The sequence below is a fragment of the Podarcis muralis genome, chromosome 17 (genome assembly GCF_964188315.1).
Source record: "Podarcis muralis chromosome 17, rPodMur119.hap1.1, whole genome shotgun sequence".
NCBI lineage: Eukaryota > Metazoa > Chordata > Lepidosauria > Squamata > Lacertidae > Podarcis > Podarcis muralis.
Genome location: NC_135671.1, coordinates 33,253,369 through 33,271,459, shown reverse-complemented (window position 1 = coordinate 33,271,459; position 18,091 = coordinate 33,253,369). Strand labels below are relative to the sequence as shown.

The 18,091-nt window shown below is 47.9% G+C and overlaps 1 protein-coding gene across 9 annotated transcripts in view; it reads left to right on the top strand.

The window, feature by feature from the left end:
* The first annotated feature begins 29 nt into the window (after nucleotides 1–29).
* The window catches only part of LOC114587852 (tetratricopeptide repeat protein 39A-like), a 36,027-nt gene continuing 17,965 nt past the window's right edge, over nucleotides 30–18,091 (top strand). The window contains exons 1-3 of one of the 9 annotated variants that reach the window (XM_028712686.2): nucleotides 30–157; nucleotides 14,671–14,766; nucleotides 16,893–17,024. In XM_028712686.2, the coding sequence (XP_028568519.2) occupies nucleotides 14,753–14,766; nucleotides 16,893–17,024 (146 nt within the window). In that variant the 5' untranslated portion in view covers nucleotides 30–157; nucleotides 14,671–14,752. Of the gene's footprint in view, nucleotides 158–5,050; nucleotides 5,408–9,700; nucleotides 9,873–9,894; nucleotides 10,401–14,667; nucleotides 14,767–16,892; nucleotides 17,025–18,091 lie in introns of those variants that run through there. The other 8 variants (XM_028712685.2, XM_077921170.1, XR_013391120.1 and 5 more) reach the window with 8 other exon arrangements.

Sequence of the window (18,091 nt, the reverse complement as noted above, 5' to 3'; positions counted from 1 at the left end):
GCTATGACTGACAGTGTGAAATATGTACTGGATAAGTAAAACTAATGTGATTTTTTTTCGGGGGGAGGGGGGAGAAGCAGGGAAGACATGAAGAAAGGGGAATTTCTGGTTCTCAAGCCTGAAAGCGAGTATCCGGTGGTTATGAACATGGCTGTAGGTAAGGGCCAAAGAGTGCAGATTCTCCTGATTTGATAAGCAAAGTTGCTTTTCTCCGCTGAAATACAATGGTACCTTGGTACTCGAACGGCTTGGCTCCTGAACAAATCTCCCGAATGCCGCAAACCTGGAATGAGTGTTCTGGTTTGTCAACGTTTTTTGGAAACTGAACGTCCGACGCGTCTTCCGATTGAGTGCAGGAAGCTCCTGCAGCCAATCGGAAGCCGAGCCTTGGTTTTTGAACGGTTTTGGGAGTCAAATGGACTCCCGGAACGCATTAGGTTCGAGAACCAAGGTACCACTGTGAACCCCGTTTGAAAGCTTCCTGAGATGGCTTTGTGGCTTGGCTTAGGCATTCAGACAGCATCGAGGTATCTTTGGGTAGTAAGCAAACCCAAAAAGCTGATGATCGAGGTGGCATGGAAAACTTTTTTAGAAGTGGGAGCTGAAGAATGATGTCACTGTTGATGTCACTCTTCAGAGCAGCAGTAGTTGACTCCTAGGATGGACTGAAAAGGTACTGAGTGTGTTGCCCAGGAGTGGAAGTTGGGTGCTGAATCCTGTGCCTGAGACCTTGAGGTTTACAGGACAGGGGCCTTTGCATAGCTTCTCTTCCCCAGTCAATGACTTAAAAAGCAGAATCAGTTACAGTGGTATCTCGGGTTACAAACACTTCGGGTTACAAACGCTTCAGGTTACAGACTCCGCTAACCTGGAATTAGTACCTTGGGTTAACAACTTTACCTCAGGATGAGAACAGAAATCGTGGCGCGGCAGTGCGGTGGCAGCAGGAGGCCCCATTAGCTAAAGTGGTACCTCGGGTTAAGAACAGTTTCAGGTTAAGGACAGACCTCCAGAACGAATTAAGTTCTTAACCCGAGGTACCACTGTATGCAAAATAAGCAAGCAATACACAACACTGCTTACTTTGCAAAATGTGTTCACATGTAACAGTTCAGCTGCTTGACACAGCAATTTGATTTAAGCACATTCTCTCAGGTGCTGAGGTCTTGGTGAGAGAAACTGCAGCTGTGTATTTTATCAGAGATGGGTGGAAAGAACTAGAGGAGAAATGGCTTGCAAAATAAATATTAAAAAATTGACCAGCTTTACTTGCTAAGTCTGAAAAGAGCAAAGACCACCAACCAGGCCCCTTTTGGGAAATTAGCTAATGAGTTAATTGCAGTTCTGTTTGGGCGACCTGCCAGTTGTGCCCCCAGCTGCAAACATGGGACATTTTATCCTTCCAAGTTTTGGGTGGGTGTCGCCTTGAAGAGATCTGCTTCTTCTCTGTATCTGATGGAGCACTATTGTGGGCACTATGAAATATGAAATAAACAAGCTCTCGAAACCACTCAGTGGCAGGAAAGGGACATGGATCTCCTTCAGTGAATGTGTCTTGTTTTTTAATTTCCAAATGGAATGGGTCTGAGTGTTAAGAGCTCCAGGCAACACAAGAAGAAGAAGTCCCAAAAAGAACAGAAGAAGAGGGCTGCTGCCATGTTCAAAATAGTTCTTGAAAGGATACTGGCTAAGTAGGCTAGAAAGTAGCATCTTTTACCAAGTTTTGGGCAGCTAATAATTTATTTGTTAGGTCTTGGTGTTTCTCTGTGCAAGGGAAACTGAGGCTAAAGGAAGAGACAGGCTTCCTTGAACCAGGCAAGTCCAGGACAGCCAAGCTACGCTTGTGGTCCGAGTTCTTGCAGCTGACCTTTTCGCAGGTCCAGAAGTTTCAGTATTCATTTCTAGTTCTCTCCAGAGCAAGAAGGGCCCAACTCGTCTGCTATGTAATGTTATGCCTCCTTGACCTTTGGAGGCGTTTTCCCCCCAAGCACTTGGGTGGCCATGTGCCCACATAATGCTCCCTCTGGTTGGCACCAGCTGGGGCCTTTGCTCAGTAACACAGGGCTTGCTCCCGTCAGTCTGGATGCTCCTCTGTCTGCTCCTCCAGGCTCCTGGCCTCTTCCATGTGCCATGTGCACGGTTGGCTCGTTGAAATGGGTGTTCTCGGTGGCCAGAGAAACTTGGCTGGGAACTGGATTCTGTTGGGGGGGGGGGGAGGCTCTGATCCCTCCAAGCAACATGGTGATTAATGGCAGGTGTCCTGTGAGTAGCAATTCAGGTCCAACTTGCTCATTTCTGCTCCACGTTTGGTGACTGTGTGCATGTGTGTGTGAGAGAGGGAGAGGCGTTTGCATGCGTGCCCACACACATCAGCTGTCTTTTGGCTGCCTCTCCCTAAATTGGCTAATTACTTGAGATTAATGCTTAGAAGCAGCAGCTTCCTCTCCCCTCCTGCCATCTGCTCTCTTCTGTATCGGGGGTGTCATTATTTGCCAGTGCCTGGATTCTGTTTTCTGAATTTGACTCCAGCTTCATAGTTTTAACCTACAGGGGATTGCAGCATGATTCAAATATACAGGCAGATGCTAGAGCTTCGCTGATGGAAGGGAGATCCAGCAGAAGCAGTGTGTGTATGTATATATGTGTGCATATAACGGGTGTGCGCCGTGTAAACATGAGAGGGCCTCGCCTTTTCTTAAATAATTACACTTCCTGTTCTCGGGGTCATATCAGTTTGCAAGAGGCCACAGTGCTTTCCAAGGACGGGGTTGCAGTATTGGTTGTTATCTCCCAGCACTGCTTTTCCCCTACCTGCCATTTGCCCTGTCATTGCCTTGCTACTTGCCAGAAAGAAGGAATTTTTCAGTTGCTTAAATTTGCAGCTAACCAAGTGTGAAAACAGAACAGGTTCACGAAAAGAAGTGTATTTGCATATGTCTCTCTTTTCGGAGCACTGAGCATATGCTTTTGCCTCATTGCACCTAACTTTTTACAACGGGGGGCAAAAAGACAGGTGGGCTCTAGCCATAATTGGTGGCACTAGTCAAGCCACAGGATTGCGGTGGGGGGGGGGGGAGAAGATCTGGATTTTATGTGTCTGCCCCCAGATGGGAGGTTTGTAGTCCCCAAGACCCCACCTCCAATTTGCTACTTTAAAAAAATAGTTTTTTTAATTAGTGGGGGGTTTTTTTGGAATGACCAGTCCTTTGGGTCTCCCACTGTGTGTCCCCCCCACAGCCCCACTATTCCCTGCTTCTAAAAAACACACCACTTTTTTAATTAAAAAAAATCAGACTACTCCCATAGGCTCTTGTCAATGCCCAAATGTTTTTTGTTGCATCTCCAAGACCCCCCCATTTATCCTTAAAATAATTGCTGATTACTCTTGCTGTGATGCTGAAAGGTTTTTGTGACACCTGCCCCCCCAAATTGTGTTATCTTAATTTGGTGGTGGTGTTTTTTTTGCAATGGATTTCAATACTGAATTATAAAAAACGGTTTAAAACAGTGTAGAATAGCTGCTGAGGAAGCTTCTGCTAGGATTTAAAAAGCAAGTGTCCTTTTAAGAGTTGTCTGTAGTTCATTGGCACATAAATGCCACCAGTTTGGTGCTTCTTGCATCAGCTTTAAAACAAAGTCTTGGCAAGAATAGTCTTTGCGTTCATAATCCGAGGTCCACAATATTTCCCTGGACCTCAAGACACAGTGACCAAGAAGAAGCTGCTGTAGGCTCCAGCCTGTCCCCAGGACCTGTTCCCCTCTTTGGCATATCACAGCTAAGTACAGGTGGGAGGAGCTTTATAAAAGGGCACAGCCCCTTCAAGTAGGGGCTGTCAATCAAAGCCTCCAGGCTGCTTTGTAAATAGGGAGATGGTGAAAGAGCGAGGTGAGCAACCTGGCAGAGGGGAAACTTTGCTGTCCTGAGGAACAGGTCTCGGTGTTTCGATTTCTAGGAATGGAGTTGAAAAATTACCTAACCTGGGGAGAAAACAGTAAAGACCTGATGAAGAGAGCACAGCAGAAGTTATATTTTCTGAGAATCCTCCAGAAAAATAACCTCTCAAAGGACCTGTTGATGACATTTTACCATTGTACTGTGGAGAGTGTATTAACTTCTGGTCTGTGTGTGTGGTTTGGGAGCTGCACAGTCAGGGGCAAAGCAATGCTGTCCAGGGTTGTAAAGACTGCGGAGAGAATAATTGGGTGCACTCTTCCCACCTTGGATCAAATCTGTGCTTCCAGGTGCCATAAGAAAGCTGCAGAGATAGTGCGCACCCTGGAAATGATCTCTTTCAGCTTCTGCCTTCTGGAAGAAGGTACCAGGGTTATAAAGACTAGGACTAGCCGCATGAGAAACAGTTTCTATCCAAATGCGATTTTGGTTTTAAATGCAGTGTAAGGTAGTCTTTATGTGAGTATATTGTATTCATTTATGGGGTATCAGAGTTTTTAAGGGCTAACCAGGCTGGGATAGCTGGGATAGCAGGCTTGTGGGTTTTTGAATGTCTGATGTAGATTTTTCAATTTCGTTCTGCAATAAAGATTATTGTATCATAAAAATTTGCTGAGTCCTATGAAAAGCGACTGGGGGGTGAGCTCCCGTTGCTTGGTCCCAGCTCCTTCCAACCTAGCAGTTTGAAAGCACGCCAGTGCAAGTAGATAAATAGGTAAACGGCATTTCCATGCGTTGCTCTGGTTTCGGTGTTCCGTTGTGCCAGAAGTGGCTTAGTCATGCTGGCCACATGACCCGGAAAAACTGCGGACAAACACTGGCTCCCTCAGCCAGTAAAGCAAGATGAGTGCCGCAACCCCAGAGTCGTCTGCGACTGGACTTAACCGTCAGGGGTCCTTTATCTTTACCTTTAGTTTTATGACATGCCAAAAGTGCTTTAGGGTGCAATGAAAAAATGTGGGGCTCCATCAGAAGGTCAGCTGGTCTGGAACCCAGTAAAAGGGCAAGATCAGGGTTTCTTCATGGTATGTGCTTGCAGTATAGGCACAAAACTCCAGGTCTTATTTGAAACAAGGAGGGCTTTTGCTGTGTTTTCCTTCGATGCCTCAGTTTCCAACAGCCCTTCAATAGCTCTGCAGGAGACTAAGGGACAGGCTTCTCCCAGAGATCTTGGTGTCTGCTGGCAAACCAAGTAGATGATTGACAGAAGAGGCAGGCCTTCCCCTGGCACAGCTCCCCCAGGGATGGCTGGCAGGAGGAGGCACACCCCTGGAATACTGTCGCAGCGGCAAGGCCTTGCTTTGTTGGTTGCTAAGCAACCACCTCTTGAGGCACAGCTGGTGTTGGGAGCTGAGAGGCCAGATTGCCACTGTGAGGATCAAACAACTGGGCCCTTGGCACCTGTGGAAATGCCATGGCAGGAGCCTGGAAGCAATTTAGCTACCAACCCCTGAGGTAATGCTCACTTAAATCCAAATGTTGGAATTAAACCCACTTCTCTGAGGTGCACACGACTTGCCACCTGTTTTGCACCATATGTTGCTGGATTTCTAGGCAAGGATCTGTGTGGGCTTCCTTACTCCTGTTTGTTTTGTTTTTAACGTCTGATTGTGCTTGAAGACCTTGGGAATGACAGAGGCCTAGTTGTTGACAATAAAGGTTTTATGCATGAACGGAAGGGAAGAATAAAGGCAGCTGAAATGTGCCTATTTAGTGGCAGCATCTTTCTCACAGAGCTCCTGAAGTTGCTTGAGAGTTGTAGGATCTCTTCAGTTCAGGGTGAAGTCGGCTGATTCTGGGTTGCAGCCACGGAGCTGAAGCAAATATGCAGACTCTGAACATCTGCAAATAATTTTCTAATTTCACAATTCAGTTTTTCACGAGTTTTAAAGCAAATTTCAGGTATGTGTTTTGCCTTCTTTGTGATTTAGAAGAGGTGCATGTCAGCTATAAATACTGACTAATAAGTAAGTAAAGGTAAAGGGACCCCTGACTATTAGGTCCAGCCGTGGCCGACTCTGGGGTTGTGGCGCTCATCTCGCTTTACTGGCCGAGGGAGCCGGCGTACAGCTTCTGGGTCATGTGGCCAGGATGACTAAGCCACTTCTGGTGAACCAGAGCAGTGCACGGAAACACCGTTTACCTTCCCGCCAGAGCGGTACCTATTTATCTACTTGCACTTTGACGTGCTTTCGAACTGCTAGGTTGGCAGGAGCAGGGACCGAGCAACGGGAGCTCACCCCGTCGCAGGGATTCGAACCTCTGACCTTCTGATCGACAAGTCCTAGGCTCTGTGGCTTAACCCACAGCGCCACCTGCGTCCCGGACTAATAAGTACTATGGCCTATAAACTATACAATATTATATTTACGCTAGATCTGTGGCTTTCAGATTATCTCTTCTGGGGAACCTTGGCTTCTTTGGGAGTCTTATTGTGGTTTCCCATTTAGAGCAACAGCTGAAGACAATGTAGCCACTCATATTGTTCTTCCTTTGCAATGTGCAACCATGCAATTATTAGGTATATTCTTATGCAAATCCTCAGTTTACCAGTAGGCAGTGGAAAAGACCAGCGTTGGCCCAAGCAAATTGAGTGCACATACCACCCCCCTCAAATCCTCTGCAGTGCAGATGTTAATGTAGGAGATTTTTCCTGAGGATATGCTATTTTAAAAGCAGAGTGTTTTTAAAGAAGGTAAAAGGTAAAGGACCCCTAGATGGTGACTAAGGGGTACAGTGCTCATTTTGCTTCAGGCTGAGGGATCCACTGTTTGTCCACAAACAGCTTTCCAGGTCATGTGGCCAGTATGACTAAACCATTTCTAGTGCAACAGGACACTGTGACGGAAGCCAGAGCGCATGGAAACGCCATTTACCTTCCCACTGCAGCGGTACCTATTTCTCTACTTGAACTGGTGTGCTTTCAAACTGCTAGGTTGGCAGAAGCTGAGACAAAGAAATGGGAACTTACCCCATATTGCAGATTCGAACTGCTGACCTTCTGATCGGCAAGCCCAAGAGGCTCAGTGGTTTAGACCACCCTTTACCTTAAAAAAAACCAAACACCAGTACACTCCAGTACTAAAACCCATTGCCTGCCAACTATCAAATATTGCAAAGTATCAATTGGAGTTATCAAATGTTGAAATCAGATGCCACTGGCTGTCAGGTATGCAGGTATAAAATACCTCGAGAACATTTGGGGGCTTCTTTAGCAGCTAAACATCTGGAGAATATTTAACAAAAGGGGAGGAGATTTCAGTTCTCTAGGATTCTAGCTACTGCACACAGACACAAGCTCCTATATCTCCAGAGCATCAGAAGATCCCTAATCAGGACCCGAATATTTTACTCAACCTCATATTCTCATGCATTTCCTTAACAAGGACTTTTAATGCTACAAGTTCTTTGTAAATTTTATCATTCCCTTGTTGGTCAGTGCAGCTGCTATTTTAGGGGGCAAGAAAGAATGGAAGCTTTCTGTGTGTGACTTGTGATTTGAGCTTTCTATTGCTAGCTTACTGAACTCCTTTACATCCTAGTACCTCCACAGAACAGCTTCGAAAGCCAAGTGACATTTGCCCAACGTTAACAGAGCTTAGAACTGCTCTTCTTAAAGTTTACTGGGTGCTTAAAATAGCTGTTGCCCTGTGGACTTCCCCATACCACATGGCCATTCTGCAAGACTCTGGGCGTTTCCAGAAAGCAGGTTTGGTCACATTTAGTGCAGAAACAGATCAATGAAAGAGGAAATAATAAAGCTACCCTGTTCTTTAGGGCAGATAGCGAATGAAGGGATTCTTTCTATTCCTGAAATTCATCTCAAGGAAGCAATTAAAGTTTTTGAGGCTGATATTTCTTTTGGCGCTAACCAAGGCTAAACAGTTGCAGTTTCTATAGCTGTGATTCCTGCATTGTATATGGGTCTATAGGTCCCTTCCCACTCTACTATTCTATGATTCTAGGAGATCTGTGGTGAAGGAAGCAACTACTGTAAATCCAAACACACAAAGTCTGCCCCCCCCCCCAGTTTTTACCTAACCAAAATTAGAACCTTCTTGAAAAATGCAGAAAGGGTTCTCTTTCGCAAATAAGACAAACCATTAGCAAAGCAAATAGCCTCAGTACCAATCAGATCTGTAGCTTTGCACCTCCACCCACCTGTCTGTGTTCCCGTTGTCTTTGCTCAAGTCTCCCTAATAGGAACTGCTGTGGTTGTGTAAGAAGGCTAATTGTTTAATGGAAATCTCATCAATAGCATAGCGTATCAGTATGTGAGCCTGTGGAAGTGTGAGTCTATGATGCTTTTGTTCTCTGCTCCCGTCACCTGGGAACTTTCTATGCTCCAAGTGAGAAAGGGCTGTCTGAGATTCCCCAACAGAAATAATGGTTGCTACAGTACAGCTGCCCTGGTTGGGCAAGCTGTTTATCTAGAAGTGCCAGACAAGCTATGTATCACCCAGGGGCTCTTGCAGTGTGGCAATGCAATAAGGGTCACTCTTAGGCCACTAAGAGTGTTTCTCCACTCTGTCATTATTTTTGGGTGGGATTCAATCACATATTGGCAAATTCAGGATGCACCATTAAAGTTGTTTTCAGCGCTCTTGGCAACAATGCCTCACTCCGCCTGCAAAAATAAAAAAGAAAGCTAAACGTTTGCAGTAAGGAAAGTGACAGGGAACTAACCTACCAGCAAACAAATCAGAATGAATGCTCAAGAAGCAGCCAATATCATCTAACCTCCCAACAGCATCAAGGGAAATGCTCAGTAAACAGGTTGTCTGGAAATGACCATAGTGCAGCTGTTTTGGAGTGACAGGATGCTTTCATACAGATGGAACTGGTGGTAAAAAGGAGAAGACAATCTGGGTGTAGGCAAAAGTGTTCCCTAAAACAGGAAAACCCCCCATTGTTGGAACATTAGTACATTGTAATGCTTAAAATAAGGTATTGGAGGGTTCCAGAGTTGGGGAAGTGATGAGGCCTTTGCATCTAAGATTCAGCTGGCACTGTCATTGGCCATTTTCGGAACCCAATGCAACAACAGTCGATCTCATGGCTTTTACTGAGAACTGATCAGTTATGAGCTGAATACTGTGACTGTAGTATTGCTGGCAGTGGAATATTCCAAATCATAGGCTGACCGCTGTGATTTTACTCTTGTGTATATGCTTTTTCTTTTTGTAACCCAGTCTGGGATCAGAAAGTGATTAAGAAGAAGCCAGATAGGCGGGTGGATACTATTTTCTCACCCTCAGTCTTGCCATCTGCGAAAGGGGGATAATAAAGACCTTATCTTCCAGGGCTGTTGTAAAGGCTATACCACCAGGATAAATGCATATACCCGGGGTGCCTGGAACATGCTTAAAATGTTGCTAGACCCTAAGCAACAATCACCTTGCCAACAAAGGTCCGTATAGTTAAAGCTATGGTTTTCCCAGTAGTGATGTATGGAAGTGAGAGCTGGACCATAAAGAAGGCTGATCGCCAAACAATTGATGCTTTTGAATTATGGTGCTGGAGGAGACTCTTGAGAGTCCCATGGACTGCAAGAAAATCAAACCTCTCCATTCTTAAGGAAATCAGCCCTGAGTGCTCACTGGAAGGACAGATCGTGAAGCTGAGGCTCCAAGACTTTGGCCACCTCATGAGAAGAGAAGACTCCCTGGAAAAGACCCTGATGTTGGGAAAGATGGAGGGCACAAGGAGAAGGGGACGACAGAGGACGAGATGGTTGGACAGTGTTCTTGAAGCTACCAGCATGAGTCTGACCAAACTGCGGGAGGCAGTGGAAGACAGGAGTGCCTGGCGTGCTCTGGTCCATGGGGTCACAAAGAGTCGGACACGACTAAATGACTAAACAACAACAAGAAGCAACAGTCTGGCAAGGGGTGCTTGTGATTTTCCATAACAAAAGTTGGTGAGTTGTTTCGTAAGTTTTGCACATGGATGCCCAATGCTTAGCACCTTTTCAGTAGACCCTTCTTCCCTTCCCCTCTCTCCATCTGTGTCTTAAAACAATGGGAAGGAACAGCGGGCACAGGCGCACCTGTCGAATATCCGCAGGAGCCCTTCCAGGGAAAGCGGGAAAAGAGACACGAAAAGCTGTCTGGTTTGGGGGAGGTGTGTATATGCATTATATGCATGGCTGTGACTTTTGCCTGCCTGTTTTTGGACCAGACCTCTTGGACGAGGCGATGCCGGGCTGGGGGAGGCGAGAATCCGGCACGGTCCGGGTGGCAGGAAGGGGGAGGGCGGAGTTGTCACCTGTGCTCCGCAGCCCAGGTAGGGGATGGGAGGGAGCCACCTGCAGGGCGGAGCCCGGCCGAGCCCGGCCGCTTCGCCTGCGTGTCGCCTGGCATTCCTGAAGGGGCTGCGAGTGCGACTCCTGCTCCCGGCATGGCTCTGGAAGGCGGCGGCGGCGGAGGCAGCAGCAGCAGGTAAGGAGGTGAGCGAGGCAGGGAAACCGGCAGCCCTCCTCGCTGCCGGACGGAAAGCGGCTCCATCTCCCCTCCTTTCCTTCCTTCCCGCTCCCCCCCCCCCCAAAAAAAACCCTGCTTCCTAGGCGGAGGAGACTTTTAGGGCTCTGACTCGGGGGCACTGCAATGCAGAGTCTCTCCAAGGGGGGGGGGGAGTGATCCTGCGAAGAAAGGTCCCCGCCCCCGCTTTGGGCTAAAGAATAGGGGGGGGGGATGTGCTTTCAACAAGGAGTGGAAAAGGGAGACAAAGCCCGGGTCCCTGGGTTTCAGCGGGGGTGGGCAAAAGACAGCGCTTAACAAATGGAAGGGGGTTTTTTGCTGGGGGGGGGCGAGGGAAGAGATGGGAGATGCAGGATGTCCCTGATGCTCCTGGATGAGGTTCTCCCCAAGGCCTCCTGACAAAGGCCCGTCTGGTCCTGTCCCCTGCTGGGGCTTCTCAGTCATCTCCTCTTCCGTGCCACCAGTTATTTTGCCCTCAACCCCCCTGCCCCCCCGCCCTTTGTCTCCCTTATGTTTCCCAGGGGGGCAAGTGCAGGGTTAGGGGGAAGGCGAGTCCTTGTGAGTGACCCTAACTGAGCAGAAAGGCTGCGCACATTGACCCAGGACAAAGCACACCTCTGAACGCGTGGAACATAAAGCAGGATTTTGTGGCGTGGATTTTGAATCGGGAAGTTCTCAAATTGGAGTGTGGGCAGCATCTTGAACTCTCATGTTGGCCACAGCCAGTGGAGCCCAGTGGTCAGGGATGATGGGTCTGATATGTCGAAAGGGCCGACCACCTCTGCAACTGGGACCTGATTTAGTTGTGGATGATCTTGCATGCGGTTTCGTTCCTTAGGAAGAAAGAGCCTCCAGCTGCCTGCAGTGTTTCCTGGGAATACTGAGGGTCGAAACTCAGAGCGGTGGGATATTTGACTTTTCAAAAACCTCTCTGTGGTGTTCCCTCCCATCTGCATCCAAAGCAGAACTTCTTAAAATGAAGGTGTCCAAGTCTGAAATCTGAACTTCGCATTTTATAATTCAGAATTTGGTTTCTGAGGTGTAAATTTCCACCTGCAGGTTCATAAGTAAACAGTAGATGTTCAGGACAGGAGCAGCCCAGGGGATATAGGCCTTTGTGCCTTGCTTGTTTGAGGGCACACAAACATCTGGAGCCCAAATGCAGGACCAAATGGTGTGATCCAGGAAGCCAATTATTATGGTGGTCCATTTATAGCCATAGCTGTAACGTTTCCCTTTTTAAAAGGGAAATTCCCTTATTCCGAATAGGATTCCTTGCAAGAAAAGGGAAAAGTTGACTGCTATGTTTATAGCCCCTCTTATTTCAGTGGGGTTTGTGGGGTCATCTTGTGCAAACTAGATTGACATGAAAGGTAATCTGCGCTGCGACATCCACACTGCAGAGTTAGTGCCTGGGCTGAGATGGCTTCAGGTTAAGCGTGTGAGGTGGCCATTAATGGTTACAGGCCACTGTGACAATTATACTTCAGCCAGGATCTTCCTGAATTGCTATCAGTGTTAGAAACTCAGTTATATAAGCTAGGGGTCCAGCGGCTCCTTAAACCCACAGTTGCAGTCGCCAAATGGAATGCCTAGTTGCCATTTTGGGGCCAGGCAGCTGCAAAGCCATATTTTTCAATATGATGTTTTGGTTCCTGAAATTCATTCTGACTGCGCAGATAAAATATAACGGAGATTCCCAGGCATGTATCTCAAGATGGTGGAGACATCAGGCACCATCCTGGAGCCTGAGCATCTTCACTTGGTCGCAAATGGCCGATAGCCAGGTGCAAAATGCGCCTGGCGAATTTCGAATGCTGCTTGCTATATATTAGCTGCTACTCTGCAATTCAGAGCAATGGCTCCTCATGAATGGCTTTGTGATGGACAGAAGTTCTCTGAGATCTCAGGCAAATCTCTCTCTCTCAGATCCTGTTATTTACAATCAGGATTCCTTGGAGTGCTGCAGGCGGTGCAGCTGTCAGGTTGTGTATCTGGTAGGATAGCACCAAGCACCCTCTGCCTGAGAGACCTTTAGGGTGAGGAACCTGTGACCCTCCAGATGTTGTTAGACTCCAGCTCCCAGCAGCTCCAGCCAGTGTGGCCAATAGTCAAGCACGATGGGAGTTGTAGTCCAGCAACATTTGGAGGGCCACCGGTTCCCCAGTCCTGCTTTAATTGGACGTCTCTAACTTGAAGATGAAAGGTTCAGCGGTGAAAGCAAAGCATCCTACATTTAATCCCTGGAACCTTCTAGGAAAAGACTCCTGCTTTAAATACTAGAGAGCTGCTATCAGGCCATGTAGATAAAACTGGGTTCGGTGGCCCAGGGATTGAAGCAGGGACCACCAGGGACATAGTCCTGTGGCCAACCCAGTATTTCTGGGACTTGCCCCATCTCCCTCAGAAGACCATCTGGAGCGTCAGCAGGGCATGTCTGGCCTCTGAGGACCCAGGTCCTCGGCCCTGTTTGAACAAGGTGGGGTGGATGTGCTGGCAAAGGCCTTGCCAAGCCTGTGTTTGCTTAGTGTTCAAACTTGGTAACTCTGTGCTTGCTGGAAGGGCTGAGTAAAGTGCGTCAGCTGGGTGGGAGGTTGTTGCTTTCACCAACAGAAGCACCAGGCCCTTCCCTTCTAGCCTCAACGGGAGCGAAGGAAGCAGGAAGCCTTCCCCTGATAGCACGAGACAAATTCTGACTTTCTTAGGCCATCACTGTTTTCCCTCTCAGTTCAACGAACCCTGTCCTAATACCTCACAGGGTTAATCTGAGGATTAGTCAGATGAGGAAATGGTATTTGCGTCTCTCTTTAAAAACATTTTTTTAAAAAACCCTCATCTACAGCTCTATACTGTACACTGAAAAATAGTCACTCTGGTAATGCTCTCCTAGGCAGGTCTTGTCAGAAGTAAAACCCATTTAGTGGAAACCCCACCGTCAGGAGCAGTCTACCTGCTGCTTTCCTCCACCATCACCAGGCACTAAGCATGAAGAAGAAGGCCAGTTGCCCACTTGCCTCATTCCCAATGTGCCTGATCAGGGGCTGGGTTCTGGACTGCCCCATCCAACCAGCCCCCCCTGTACCTGGTACCTGAGCTCCATGGAGCTGTGGCCTGGTAGAAGCACTCCCTCCACCCGGCCAGCAGCAAGAGGGTGAAGGCAGCATCATGCAGGGTGTGCAGCAGCAGGTGTGCCTTGCCAAGGACCCTGGGAGGGCCACCAAGAACAGCAGTGGCAGCTGGAGTGCGGAGGCTGCAGCTGGCACCATCGTTGGGGTCCTTCCTGTGGCCAGAAGGAGAGGGAAGCTGGACCGCTTCCTTGGAGAGGAAGAGGTGACTGTGCTGAGGAGGGATGCAGGTGGCAGAGGGCACACAGAGCACAGCTCCAGCTTCCCACTAAGAGGGGGTGCTACACATTTTTCTCTCATTTTCAAAATGAGGCAACTGACTTGTGCGGAACCCAAAAACAATTATTGTGCTCTTGTGCAAGACTAAAAGATGGGACATTTTGGAATCCGATCAAACACCAGGATGGCTTCTGTCATTCTGGGATGTCCCAGTTAAAACAGGATGGCTGATGGGTATGTATGACATACTGTTATGCCTGTCTGAAGCTGCTGGTGTGAAGTGTGGTTTTGAACTGTGGACCTCTTGAGCATATATTGTGGCTGGGGCGACCCAGTCAGATGGGTGGCATACAATTGTTGTTGTTGTTGTTGTTGTTGTTGTTAATTGTCTCCTTTTAGGGCTGCCCACTTAGACTATGTTTCTCTGTACAGTGGTACCTCAGGTTACAGACTCTGCTAACCCAGAAATGGTACCTCAGGTTAAGAACTTTGCTTCAGGATGAGAACAGAAATTGCACGGCGGCAGCGGGAGGCCCCATTAGCTAAAGTGGTACCTCAGGTTAAGAACAGTTTCAGGTTAAGAACGGACCTCCAGAACGAATTAAGTTCTTAACCCGAGGTACCACTGTAGTAGTATGTCGTGCCAACAATTAAATCACACGGCTTCCCCCCAAGAATTCTAGGAACTGTAGTTCACCCTTCACAGGACTACAATTCCTGGCTTGCTTTCCAAACTAGAGTTCCCAGGCTTCCGGCAAGAGTGTGAGGGTGGGGAAGCCATGTGATTCAAATGTGTTCTGAATGTGTGGATTGTGACTATCTTACCAAAGGTCTCGTGGGCCATTTTGGGGGAGGCTAACTGAGCTCTCTCTTTCTGCACCTTCCTTCTCCGCAGCAGCTCCCTGGAGGCTGCCCTGGCCGAGTGCACAGAAGCACTGAACTGCTTCCTGAAAAACCAGTTCAGTGAGAGCTTGGAGATGCTGCAACCCAGGTGAGTGGGGAAAGGGCCTGATCCAGTCACCTTTGTGGAGTGGGGGGGACGGGGAACACATCAGACCCAGGGCTTCCCTCTCCTCCCCAATAAACAGATGAACCTTCCTCCAGCACTCCTTACCTGGAGCACCTGACTGGCCCTTGGTGTGCAACCGAAACAAATTGTTAGGGTGGAAGGAAGGGAGTCTATGGGTAGTGAGACCAAGTGGCCTTGGAGGAGAATTTGATTTGTGCACTTTGTCATTGTTTCGAACTTTGTAGTCACTTCTGGCTGGAACGGGGTGTGCAGTTACACTAAGAAGGATGTGAACTAATCCATAATAGTAGCGATAGTAGCAATACAGTGGTGCCTCACAAGACGAAATTAATCCGTTCCGCGAGTCTCTTCGTCTTGCGGTTTTTTCGTCTTGCGAAGCACGGCTATTAGCGGCTTAGCGGCTATTAGCGGCTTAGCAGCTTAGCGGCTATTAACGGCTTAGCGGCTATTAGCGGCTTAGCGGCTATTAACGGCTTATCGGCTTAGCGGATATTAGCGGCTTAGCGGCTTTAAGAAAAAGGAAACAAACTCGCAAGACGTTCCGTCTTGCGAAGCAAGCCCATAGGGAAATTCGTCTTGCAGAACGACTCAAAAAAAACTGGAAAACCCTTTCGTCTAGTGAGTTTTTCGTCTTGCGAGGCATTCGTCTTGCGGGGCACCACTGTATTTAAAAAAAACCCCACACAGTGGAACAACAACTATTGGAGGGAGGGGGACTAGAAGCTGCCCTGAGACTCCCTTCCCCCGGTATAGGGCGGTATATAAATTTAATAAACAACAGCAGCAACAACAGCAGTAGCTCTGCACTACCTCATGCAGGGAGCAGCGAATCGTAAGAGCAGGCGTCGGCAAAAATCACGATGCAGGAAAAACTGTGAAGCCAGCCAATGCCTCCATGTACTGTAGCTCCATCGTGATTTCAGACACCGTGATATATTGGTATATTGCGATGCTTAGCTGGTGATATATCACACAATGTTGAAAACCAGATATCGCTCAGCCCTAGTCTAGCTCTAGTTTAGTGATGTGGTATAGGAGAGGAGAGTGACCTGGAAATTACCGGCAAATGTGAAACAAAAAATTATAATCCCAAATGGGAGAAACCGCTTACTCCAACTTTTGTGGTGGTCCTTGGCGTACCAGAGCACAGTCCACCATTTAGCGTTCTGGAGGGGTTGCAAAACCCATATATTAATTTCACATGACCTTTGGAAATTGAGACAAACGCCTCAGCCATGGCATGTGACTTTTATTGGTTGGCTACAGAAATATGTATTTAATGAGGTCTGTTGAATCTGTGAAGTTCATTGCTGTGCTTTAAATGTTTTGTGTGTGCGTGCGCAATCTGCTTTTTGTTTAAGGAAAGCAGTATGCAAATACCTTTAATGGTAAGCACCCTGTGCAAGTTAGAAGATGGAGTTTTCACCCTTTGTGCACGCTGGAAAAGAAATGCGAACAAAACCCAAAGCCCTCTGTGTGTGTGGGAGGTTGCTCCTGTCTTTGCCAGCAAAAGCAGAGGAAGAAAAATAGATGAAAAGGAGAGCTCTGCTTTTCCTTAAAGCAGAAGAATGCCATTGAATATTGTTGTTCAAGCCTCTCCCTGTCTTAGAAAGGCCTCCTGCCTGCTCTGTGCCTGCTATTATTCCCACAAAGTTTGATTTGTAACTTCATTAAGTATGTGGATTTCTGGCAATGGCTTCAAAGAAATTAGACTGGTTCGAATCCTGGTTCATGGGTTCAACTCAGCAGGTAACTGGGCTATGTGGATTCAACCCCAGCAGAATCTAAGTTGGGCTGAGGACATTCCAAAATCTTCAAGTGTTGACCCTTCTCCTTTTTATAACTTAATGAATTGTGATCAGGAATGTGACCATCTCTTTCTTTCTTTGCTGTAGTGCTGGGCTTTGATTTTCAGGTGCATAAGGGGGAAATTCAAACGTCTCTCCCCCCGTCCCACATCCTTTTGTGGGCAAATATGAGAAACATGGAGGAAACAATACAACCCTCCCTAGCTGTTGCCATCACTAATTAAATAAATTATATTGCCTGCAACTACACCTGCTTCCTTTTTTGATCCCTTTCGACAGGGCCAAAGAGAGCATGTATCATGCCTTAATCTATGCCACCATTCTGGAAATGCAAGCCATGATGACCTTTGAGCACGACGACATTGTTCATGCTGGACACACTATGAAAGAGGCACAGGAAATCTGCCAGAGGTGGGGACGGCCTGGGGGGGGGGCTTTTGGGGTGGGGAATAAGGCCTGTTTCTGTAGACTTTGCATGGGCCCCCTCTGAAGGGGTGTCTGGTCATGTTAAGGTAATGGAAGTAGCTTCTAAATGGGGGGTGCTCTCGCCCAAAACCTCACCTGGCTGCATCACTTGTGAGTGGGTACAGTGGTGCCTTGGTTCTCGAACTTAATCCATTCTGGGAGTCCGTTTGACTCCAGAAACCATTCTAAAACCAAGGCGTGGCTTCTGATTGGCTGCAGGAGTTTCCTGCACTCAGAGCTGTAGCTAGGTGATCCTGTGCCCCTGGCAGAACCGTCCAGATTCTGCCCCCTAGCCATGGACAAATCAGCTCTTCTTTCCGCCTCTCTTCTAACCCCTCCCCCACCCATTCAATTCACCCTCTATTTAAAACCATTTCTTATGAGGCAATAATCAATATTTATATTTATGGACTGGACGCGGGTGGCTCTGTGGGTTAAACCACAGAGCCTAGGACTTGCCGATCAGAAGGTCGGCGGTTCGAATCCCCGCGACGGGGTAAGCTCCCATTGCTCGGCACCTGCTCCTGCCAACCTAAAAGTTTGAAAGCACGTCAAAGTGCAAGTAGATAAATAGGTACCACTCCAGTGGGAAGGTAAATGGCGTTTCCGTGTGCTGCTCTGGTTTGCCAGAAGCAGCTTAGTCATGCTGGCCACATGACCCGGAAGCTGTACGCCGGCTCCCTAGGCCAGTAAAGCGAGATGAACGCAGTAACCCCAGAGTCGGTCACGACTGGACCTAATGGTCAGGGGTCCCTTTATCTTTACCTATATTTATGGACATATTTTTTAGCCAGTTTTGCGCCCCCACATTGCCTGTGCCCCTGGCGGGGGCCCACCTCACCACCCTCTAGCTACAGCCCTGCCTGCACTCAAGCAGAAGCTTCGTCGGACATTCGGCTTCCAAAGAACGCCACAAACCGGAGCACTTACTTCTGGGTTTGCGGCGTTCGGGAACCGATTTGTTTGACAACTAAGCCGTTCAGGAACCAAGGTACCACTGTATTTCGTTTTCT